Raw genomic sequence first — 11,240 nt, 5'->3', positions numbered from 1 at the left:
TATATATATATCAGTTTCAATGTCTTTCTGTTTTCATAAATATTTCACAGTCAACTGTTAGTTATGTCAGCTATACTTTAAAGCAGTGGAGACATTTCACCTCTCTGGCAGGCAGATGGATGAGTAGAAGAACGGTATGACTGAGTGTGCTGTGTCAAGTGTAAAGTTTGGTCCAGAGGGAGGATTACAAGCTTTTTAGAAGTTTCAGGAAAAAGGAACCTTCAGTGCTTCAACATACTGAGATATCTTGTTCTTATCGTCATGGGAACAGTTTAAGGATGTAAGGATGGCCCCTTTCTGCCTCAACATGACTGCACACCAGGATGCAAAGTCAAGTTCAATAAGGACTGACTGGTCTGCTCAGGGTTTGGACCTTAGTCTGACAAATTACCTTCTGGATCATTTCAAATGGAGGCCTTCCTGTCCAGCATCAGTATCTGATCTGACAGATCGGTCAGATATTCTCATGAATAAACTTCTAAACCTCAGGGATGGATGGGCCAACATCAAATTCAACCCTAGGTATTAAGAATGTCACTTAAGGTTGTGCAAGTTTGAAGGCAGAAAAGTGAATAATTTTGTCGCTGTAGTGAATATTTATTTCCTTTTGTCAATTTTCTTAAACAGGTTGTTAAAAAAACACTAATGGCCTCATGGAGTGTTTCATTTATCAGTATTATCTACAAAGTGCTAATTTTCTTTAATTGTCATCATGTGTGCATCAAACGTGCATAGTGAGCGACCAGTATTTCTTCTGTTAATTCAAAAGAATCTTATTAGAAACAAACTGGTTTTTACTGCCAACAGGAGCCCTAAATATGATCTCATGCTCCATCAACATGCAGCTCCATCTGCCTTGTGGTTTATCCATGTGTTCTTAAGCACACTGCAGATGGACAGTAATGCCCTCATGGATTTCTCCTTACATGTCTCAGACAGCCGTCCTTAATCTTTATTGCTGTATTGATGGTGAGCTCACGCAGATTAATGTAAGACAATAAAAAATATATTTAGGGACAATCTCTGATGTGGCAACGGAAGCAGTAACACAAGCAAGTAGTGGCAGGGATTTAGAGTGGTCAATGAGGCTCCCATGATCCTTTGGTAAGATGATCAAATCCATATAGCTAACTCTCCTGGGGGAAGGAAGCAACGGCCTTGATCTTCCTTGTTTCTACTTCGTGTTTGGTGAAATTCCCACAGGTAGAAATAGTTTGGCTGATAAAATCAGCTGAGGGGGTTGAAAACTCAGCGGATTTCCTGTTTTTCATGATGAACCATGAGTTTTTAACAGACTCAAGATTTTGGTTTGAAGGACACTAGCATGGTTTGTTATGGTTTTACATCGTGAGTTGGGAGCGGAGGAGATGACAGCATATCCATGGACTGGGCCGTGCGTACTGACATGTTGGTTGTTCTTGTCAGACTGACAAAGAAAGACAAATGTAGAAGACGAGGTGTTGAACATGCCAGAGAAACAGTAACTAAACAGCAGCTAATGCTAACTGGTCTGTGAGTGGAGGCTCATTCAGCGGATGCACCTTGAATATTATTAGTTTCAAACGTTCATGTTGTGTTGAGTCAAATTTGCAACCAAAACCTGAGAAATATGCATTAAAAGCTCAGAGCCTCGGTGAGGCCGACTCATTAATTATTCACTAATTAAATATCCAGAGTTTTGTTTTTTAACCCTGTGGAAGTTTCCTGAGATTGGACATAGCTTGTTTGGAGATCATCTGACCCGATAGATTTCACCTTCCACAGTTACTGTGCATTTTATGATTTCTCCATGAAATAGATGGTTTAAGAAGACATTTGGATCTGCGCTTCTACAGACTCGTACATCAGAGGCAAAAAAGAAGAAATGCTTCTTATGAGCTGCACTAAATTACAGTTACTTTTATGCAGTGAGTTGGACAAAAGCACATCTGATAGAACCAGAACATCCACAGAAAAGAGAAAAGACTCACAAAGCCAATGCAGAAAGAGTCCAAGCTGGGATTTTACCCAAATCATCATTATCGTTTCGCTTTTCTTAAATATATATATTAGAAAAAAATAAATAAATAAATATTATTGCTGTAAGGATATAGTGCAATGACACACATAATCATTTCTTCCTGTAGCCAGTGGGTTTTACAGTGTAAATGTCTGAGTAACTTCATTCTAATTTTCTCTGCACTCATTTATAGACTATCTATAGATCTCATATTTGCATGTGCATGCTTGTTATACCTTAAATTACCTCATTACTCTTAGCATATATCTCTTATACTTATATGATTGATATTTAATACCTTAGATGGAGTGGTTTGTCAACAAACAAACACATTCTATTCTATTCTATTCTATTCTATTCTATTCTATTCTATTCTATTCTATTCTATTCTACTGTGCTGCTATGGAAGAATTCAAAAGCAGCAGTTTTTCAGACTTTGTAAATTTATCACAATATACTGAATGCTCAGATTTCTTTGGTTCAAATGATAGGAGAACAGAGCAGTTCTTCTTCCTGGTTCGTTGTTCAGGTGGCTGTGTGTAGATTGATAGGTAACTGGTGGATAAATGCCTTGCTCAGAGGTTACCTCTATGGGTGCCAGGGGAGGAAAAATGAATCAAACTGACAATTTTCTGAATTCTTCCACTGAACAGCAGTTGCTCCAGTAAATAACTTAGGACTGAATCCACCAGCTCTCTAGAAATGTGTGCTCAGATCCGTTCAGTCAGTGCCCACGTTTCATCCCCTTAAACACTCATTCCGTAGGTTTCGTCCTCCGGATAAGAAGTGGAGACAGTTTTCCTGCCAGTATCAATCTGAAGCTCACCGCAGCAGCCTGCATGCTGCTTGTACTTAATGATTTTTGCTTTGAGAACACTGATTTGCCTCTGCTCTGTCAAGCATTACTTGTTCCCTGCTTTGTGTTCCTCCTGCTAATGTGAATCAATCACACACCACCAGCAGGGCCTGTCACCCCGTTGGAATAACGGAGAAAAAAGCGCCTCTTCGGTTCTGATGCTGTCAGGTCTGCGTCTCTGCTCTCCCATCGGCCCGTGATGTCATTCTGGAGCTCAGACTGTTGGCGTCTTACCGGATTAGATCCAGCAGAGCGTCGGCAGAACTCATGATGTGCTTCCCGCTGTCCTCAGAGTCCTCCTTCTGGGCCGCGCCGCCCGGGTGGATGATGGACACCATCATGATCCCCACGATCACAGCCACAAACGTGGTCCAGAGATAATACGACACGGTGATCAGGCCGAGCCGGCTGGAGCACTTGGCATCGAGAGCCGCCAGTCCAGACATCAAGCTGAAAGAAAGAAGAGTTGGATGTTTTTCATTTGTTCATGTTTCACAGAATCCGTAATAAAATGCTGTTTGCTGTTGTTCAAATACATATTTCTTCTTGCTGATTTCAAGCAAATTGAGCTTTTGTAAACTCTGAAAGTGTACAGGGCTTTAGCTATTCACAGATAAATAGAATTTATCATTCATTTCATTTTGAATAACAGAACCATTTTATCTTTTAAGTCCTCTTTGAATTTTGCATTTTTTTATTTAGTTTTCAGAAATTCGTCCTCAATTTCGTCTTTTTATTTTCCCCACACAAATGCAGTGTACAACACTGCATGTTACTGCTGTATTTATATTTTAAAAATGAATTATTTACTTGTGGATTTCAGTTGTGCAAAGCTCTATGTGTTGGAGTGTTTTATGAAACCCGCTCTTCATATATGGACTTGTTAATAAAGATTTTGTTTTTTGTCATAAATGGAGCAAACGTAAGTTGCATTTTAAATGTCAAAATAAATTTATACTGAAAGCGGCACTGCTTTTAATTAACTACTTTGTCATGGTCAATAATTTTCTGTGACAAATAACATTTCTCTAAATCAAACTGAGTTTGGGAGGTGGAGTGGAGGTGGAGAGTGGGCTCCCACTCAGACCTCCGACTCAGGTTTGATTCCTGACGTCTGCTGAACGTCTTATTTCTTCACCCTTTTCCTTTGTCCTGTAAAAAAAGCAACTAGAGCCACAAAAAAAAAAAAAAAAAAGAAATAGCTCCACAGTTGAACTCTATCGTCTTCTAAATGATTGATTCAGGCAGTAGCTTTTTCAGCTGCGTATCCCAGGATCATTTTTGTAAAATAAAAGTGACATTTTCAATTAAGTCAGTCCTTCCTCAAGATGAATGTGTAAGGTCATGCCGTCCTTGTTGACTAAGAAGTCATTAAAAATCAGAACCACATGCTGATGAGTTTTTGTAAAGATATTGTTTCTTTTTGCGATAGGGAACAAATGACGTCTGGCTGATTAAAAATATGTGCAGAGTTAAAAGTGTTTGCAAGTCGTCTTCTGATTTCTGCATCAGGTTCTTTATGTTTCAGACAAAACATCGTCACGTAACACAGCACCAGAGAGAGGTGGCAATATCTCAGATTTCTGCTGTCATGATCCTGACAGACCGAACTGGAATTAGATTTTTTTTTTTTTTTTTATGTTGGTCAACGGGGTTTAGTGTTGGACTTGAACATGAAGTAGGAAACCCTGAGGACATCAGCTGATTTGCAAGGACAAGAGGTCACCTAAGGTTGTTTAGTTCTCCGATTAGGAAAAGTAAAGTTTTCTATCGGCTTCATTGTGCATCTTCACAAGTTCTATTGCTTTTGTTTTGCTGATGATTCACACATTTCACATTTTCACACTCTTTGACTCAGAACACATTTCATCCTTAACACTATGACGACTAGGTCATCCAATATTGTTTATGCTTCAGTTTGAACATCTATATGTGGAGCCTTCAGTGGTATTGAAGGCTGAACCAGACTGTGAAGGTCCATAATTCTTTACCAAATATCTTGTCTGATTTCTCTAGACTTTTCCATGATGTCACTCAAGGAAGTTGCTCATAGTTCTGCCTCCAATTCAAACAATCCAACTGCAAACGTAGCGTGACACATGACCTTATCCTGTTAGCTTTACAACTTTGATTGGATAACCTAGAGCAGGTAAATCCTCCGCCATCTTTTTTTTGTTGTTTTTAAATCTCTGCCGAATTTCCCTTTCAGATCTGGCTCCAGTCACAGCAGCTGTGTTTCCATTACAAAATATCCTCAAATCTTTTTCTATATTCTGCTGATGTTGAAAAAACACAGTTTTGCAATTGTAGTTCTTCCTCAAGATGAATAAGGAACAAAATTAAAATCACTCATGAATAAGCTCCTTCACATCCAGTTGTTGATCAAGTGACTCGTGTGACGTGGAAAAAAATTTTCATTGCAGATTTGCGAAATACTATACATATCTTCTGATAAGGCTGAAAAACTACTGCTTTTTTTAATCAATTTTTTTTTTTCATAAAAAAACTTTATCAAAAGTGTGAGTTTCCATTGAGTGAATTTATTGTTGTAATTTCAATTAGCGCAAACCCACGGCTAATGGGAAAGGAGCCAGTGTGACTGAAATCACTGCGTTCACCCACTTCAGTGAATCAATAGGTTTCTCATTCGAGAAAAATTCACGTTTTAGCAGAAACCTAAAAATGAATAAGCAGGTGTTTGTTTTGACATCTCAGTAACAGAAGAATGAGGATGCTGAAGATGAATGAAAGAATTCTTACATTGCTCCAACATTCCTGCTGTGTTGGTTCACAACCTGAGCTGCTTAAACATATGACTCAGAGCGAGACTTTAATGTTTCTTTCATGACTGAACTGAAGCGATTAGAATTTGTAGAATTTTCAGTGGATCTTTTTCTTGGGTTCTGTTTAGCGATTCTCTTTATGAACATCTGAATCAGTATCTGACTGTTAGGCATCTTAAAATGCAGACCTACTGTTTTGCTTTGAAAAAACTTGAATGGAGACATTTGAAGCATTGTTGGTGATAGTAATAATAATAATGGCACACATCGCCAGCTTTTATTACTGAATGCAAAAGTTAGATTTCCTTAGAGTCAAGGCTGTAATTAAATATTTTTGCACTGAGGCATGAATCACATTTCTATCAACAGAAAGAAATTATAAACTGTGAGCTCCGACTCCAGCTTCGATTATCATATAAAGGAGAAGGACGATTGTTGTGTTTCACTAAGAAACAAAAGTGGTGTGTTCCAGAGTTGTTCTTGGTTTACATTATTTTTCCTGTCACGATTCAGTGGAACTTGATTATTAATGCTGCGGTCTATTCCTTTAGTCCTTTAGTCCCTGTACTGGGATCAAACCACAGAACAACAGCAACTTATGTATTCAGCCAACAGGCTGCTACGTTTATAACATGCATTTGTAACATTCTTCTGTAAATAATGAAGCATTATGTTATTTGTGAACAGAAAATGTACTTTCATAAGCAATATATGAAGACCTACATACAGTATACATGCCTTGTTGTTGCAAAGTGGAGTTCATGCAAACAACTCATTCCAGGGTTGAATTCCCAATGCCATCTTTCCAGTATATTAATAAGTATTTGAACACATTTAAGAGTTTCTTTGCTTCAACATGTACAATATTGCAACTACATTAAATTACTATTAAGTTATGCAACTAAGCAGGAGCATTTCAGATTATAATAAAACATTCTGCTAAATAAACTAAAAAGAAACAGACAGCTGCATCTGTAACCATCTGGTGACGCTTTAGATAAAAAACAAAACAAAACTGCTTTAATGCAGCTGGTCTCGTTATTGGACTCCATGGCCACCTATCCTAGGTAACCTGCCAGGCAAGAGGAGGTTTACTTAAAGAAGCGGCCACAAGGTACAACTGAAGGAGCTACACAGAGACAAAGCTCAGGACAGGAGATCTATAAACATTAACTAACAGTGCACTGTAAAATATTTGAAGGAGGTTTAACTTGAAATTGAAAGATGAACTTGTCCATTGAAATTTGTCCGTATTTCCAGATTATTATTTTTTTAAGTTGTAGTGCTTTGACAGAAACGCTGCGACCAAGATAGTCTTTAAAGAGCTGCCTTGAAAATGCAATTTAAGTCAACAAGAAAACAAGAAAACTGTTCATAAAGCTGATCTAACAACAAGTGACAAATTGTCTAAGCATTGTTTTTTAAGCTCATTAATATTAATGCTGCAATTTAATCCAAATAATTATTTCACAATACACAAGAAAAAAAAAACTGTCCTCACCTGGTTAAAGGACACATTTCTCTATTATTTTTACTCACAATAAAATACAGTAAAATAACTACTTAGTTTACTTTAGGATAGTTAAAGTTCTTGTTTCAAATTGCATGAAGAAATTTTGTGATCTGATAATGAATTTTATTAAACATCACAATGAATTTTGCTATGAAATATTTAGTGTGAACAGGACATTTATCCTCAAGTGTTGCATTAAAATGAACATTTTCCTTCATAACAGTCAGATCAATCTCAGGATACAAAAATAAGCCACTAAGCATTCTGGGAAATAGGCTCCACTGCTGTTTTATTCTTCTCTCAGTTGTTTTATGTGCTAACCTGAAAACTCTGGTTTATTCAAAAGTTGTAGGTTTGACAAAATTAATAAAAAAGTTAACACAACTTACTGCTGTAAGTTTATCTTTCACAAACACTACAAAATCTGAAACTCACTAAATTTATTTTACTTAAAGAGTAGAAGATAGACACAAATGCGGCTCAAATGTTTTACAGTGTGGTCCACTCCTTAGTTCTTGATGTCAAATGGAAGGAAACAGACAGAAGTCAGATGAAATTCTTATTGCCGTTTGTTGTAGAGGAACAGGTGCTCAGGTCAGATTAGAACAAAGCTGAAGTTTTTAGCCTTCACATAAAATGTCACATGGGACATAAACTCAAAATCTGAACCACGATGAAACCATAGTGAAGCTTGGTGGTGGTAGCATTATGCTGCAGGGATGCTTTCCTTACTTTACCTTTCTGCATAACCAGACCTTTATCCAAATTGATTTATATGACCAGACTTGAAAACAACAATTTGCAGACTCTTTTCATCCAACTTGAGTTACTGTGTGTTAAATTGTTAAGGTTTACCACATAAAATCCATAGAAAATGCCAAAGGGTTTGTGACACAATGTGAAAAAGTTGCAGCCCAGAGGTGTTGATTCTGGCCACTGCAGAGTTGTGGACAGGTTTGGTGGGGGCTGTGAGTGCAGGTACCTGGACACGACGAGTGGCAAAATGAGCATCTTCAGCATCCTCATGAGGAGTTCACCAGGAAACTGGAAGTACTTCACCTCCTGCCAGGAGCAGAGCACAGGACACAGCAGGGAGAGGTTCATTAAGGAAGTCCATGAAGGAAGGATAAGAAAAGCAATCTAATGACATTTAAGAAAAGGTCATGATTAATAATAGAGGATGGTAAAATAATAAAATAACTTCTGAATAGTCTGAATATTCCACCTTAGAAGCAACCAGAGGAATGAACAAAAATGAGGCTGGTGACATTGATTTTCCTTTTTTAGTTAAAAAAAACAAACCTGGTGCACACTACAGACATGGCAACACATTAGTGAATCTTTTGATTTTGTTATTGATCCCTTTTGCCTCAGAGACCCCTTCCTTTTTGAAGATAGTTACAGCCAGCCCAAAAAAACAAGGTCCTTAATTTTCTTTATGGTAAATGGTCTGTATTGGATAAGTACTTTATCAAATCAGATGATAATCAGATGCCAAATATAACTGTTTAACTCTCCCGCAGTTTCAGCGCAATGCTCAGGAAGAGCGGCAGATGTTACAGTCGGCTAACCGGGTAACCCATCAGCTCTTCAGTTTACAAAACCACAAAAAAGCTGCTGGAAAATGGCAACCAGGTCAGAATCGCACACAGCAAAAAGTTCAGGTGGAATGCACTCAACAACTCTTAGAAGGGTTGAAACTCTGCTCATGCAAGCCGGCAGATAAGTAAACTGACCAATAACATTTAGGCTTACCACGTACATGTGCCCTATGCTGCCCACCCCCACAGACTCACACAGATGTCTGAGATGTGGAGAATTTTTTATTTTTCCCCACAATTTTGTTAAAAGGAAAGGGGTTAGATAATAAAAAATAAAAAAATAAAAAAACAGTTTTTTTCTTTAAAGGAAAAATCAAAAGATATGCACAGCTGCAGGCTGTACTGACCGGCACCAGCACCATGACGGGTCAAGTGTCACATGGACACAATGACTGAGACAAACAAATCCGGGATTCAAACCAGCAACCCTTTGGTTACAGGATGAACTCCCACCACTGTCACCCATTTAAGGCTCTGTTTTCTTGGAAGAAAGCTAACTGACATGTAGAGGTCATGACCTCCTCATCTACCCCACTTAGAAAAAAAAATACACTGCCAGAGGAAAAAAAAATCAATCAAACTGAGCTTTAGAGACCAGGGCTGACACATCTGAACACAATGCTGACTGAGAGACGTCTGTTTCAGCTGCAGAAAAAAAAGCAGGCAGGAACTCTAACAGCCATGCCGTATGCACTGATTATCGGTGATAATCTGTTAAAGGATTTTTATTGTGCAAAATCCATTTTCTTCAATTTATTGTCACGTTATAAAGCTCCATCAAGCACATATCCAGAGTGTTGCTTTGATTTTTGTCTGAGGAATCCTTGAATCTGCAGAAGCAAGAACTTCACCACCTCCTGCTGGATGAACCTGCACAGTCTTCTGTCCAGGACTTCACAGAGGATGATCAATACTAAGAACCAAATGAGCCCTGACACAATACTCAACCTCTTGTCACATAATCCTCCCCTGATGATTAATTGGTTCATACATGCAAAACTCCCACTGCTGTGTGTTCAGAGTAAAGCCCAGGACCTGGGTCTCAGAGAGCTTTTTAATCCAGCTCATAATAGAAGTACAGCAAAACTATGAAAATAGTGGCTAATGTCAAATCTCAACATCTGCAGCACTCAGTTAAAGGGTGTTAAGATAAGGTAACTAAATATACTCAATATTTCAATAGATTTTTTCCCATTCAGTTCATTTAGATGGTGTCAACTGACAGTAAATATGGCATTAAGACACTACAGAAAAAAGTCAATTTAATCCAACCATACATATAAAGTCAATTCAGTTTTAATCACTGGTTTATTTTTGCTCTCAATCCTAATGTTAAGTTTCATGCCTTTTGCTCCATGGGCCAAAACTTCCAAGTTAAAAGTAATCAGGGGCCACGTTTTTGTTTGTTTCCAAATTGATTGCAATATTTCTGTTTTATGATCTTTAGATGTTTGGGCTTTTATTTTTGTTTGGTTTTGATTATTGCCTTGGTGTTTATTTCTGTTCAATAGTTAATCCTCAGGTTGCTGGTCTGTATTAATTATTATTAGTAAGGTGTTACCACTTTAGTTTATTCATTGGTGTTTAGTTTCTTAGTTTATTTTTGTGTTTTGATCTCTTTATTTACTTTTGAGTCTTAGGCTACATTCACAGAGTAGGCAAAAGTAAGCCATATTTTTTAACTAAGTCCAGGCCATCTACTGTTTGTGTCAGTCAGAACAGACCAGCTCCAGTCTTTCCACCCTCCAAAACACTGGTACAGGTTTCCACTGGATGTACTAAAACACACAATCAGGGAAAATTAGATTTTAAGTATGAAACCAACTTAAAGAAGATGGGTAGATGGAGTGAGAGGTTCTTGGATGGAACACTTTTAACCCTTGACCTTTCGAAATGTGGTAGCAGTGACACTTCAGTTGACTCTCATGCATGGTGATTTACACGGTCTTTAAAAGGTGAGACTCCCTGTTACCCATGTAGACATGGGAGCATTGCTCTGACACCCACTGCTGCAGCCAGCATGCCTAGGTGGGACCCATGTGGGGGAAAGGAGGGCTGATATATAGGTCCCATATGGGTTTGTCCGCGGGTTCCACGATGGCCCCACATGGGTTTGCCCATGTAGGGCCACAGCCCACATGGACGCTACATGGGCCCTAAATGGACAAACCCATGTGGGGCCATCATGGAACCCGCGGACAAACCCATATGGGACCCATATAGTCTGCCCTCCTTTTCCCCACATGGGGCCCACCTAGGCATGCTGGCAGGGGGTAGGAACGTATGGATCATGACAAGAACTGTGGTGCTGCCTCATCATGCTCCAGATACTAAGAGGAGAAATGATGAGCTAATCTGTGCAGAGCATTGCAAGAATGTCATGACCGCATGAGCTCAAACACAAAAAGTTTTCTAATGACCAAAAGCTTGCTGTCAGCCACATGGAGACTGTTGCTATGCTGATCCTTCTGGCTGTAACTGTTGGACA

At 38.6% G+C, this 11,240-nt stretch overlaps 1 protein-coding gene across 1 annotated transcript in view; it reads right to left on the bottom strand.

The window, feature by feature from the left end:
- LOC106937007 (excitatory amino acid transporter 5-like) overlaps positions 1 to 11,240 on the bottom strand; it is a 39,251-nt gene that overhangs the window by 5,791 nt on the left and 22,220 nt on the right. The window contains exons 2-3 of the mRNA XM_015018295.1: positions 8,134 to 8,213; positions 3,090 to 3,305 (exon numbers count right to left, since the gene is read on the bottom strand). Of these exons, the coding sequence (XP_014873781.1) occupies positions 3,090 to 3,305; positions 8,134 to 8,213 (296 nt within the window). The remainder of the gene's footprint in view (positions 1 to 3,089; positions 3,306 to 8,133; positions 8,214 to 11,240) is intronic.

The sequence above is a fragment of the Poecilia latipinna genome, unplaced genomic scaffold (assembly GCF_001443285.1).
Source record: "Poecilia latipinna isolate Pla-1442-1.1 unplaced genomic scaffold, P_latipinna-1.0 Scaffold2262, whole genome shotgun sequence".
Taxonomy (NCBI): Eukaryota; Metazoa; Chordata; class Actinopteri; order Cyprinodontiformes; family Poeciliidae; genus Poecilia; species Poecilia latipinna.
This window is presented reverse-complemented; position numbering and strand designations above follow the sequence as displayed.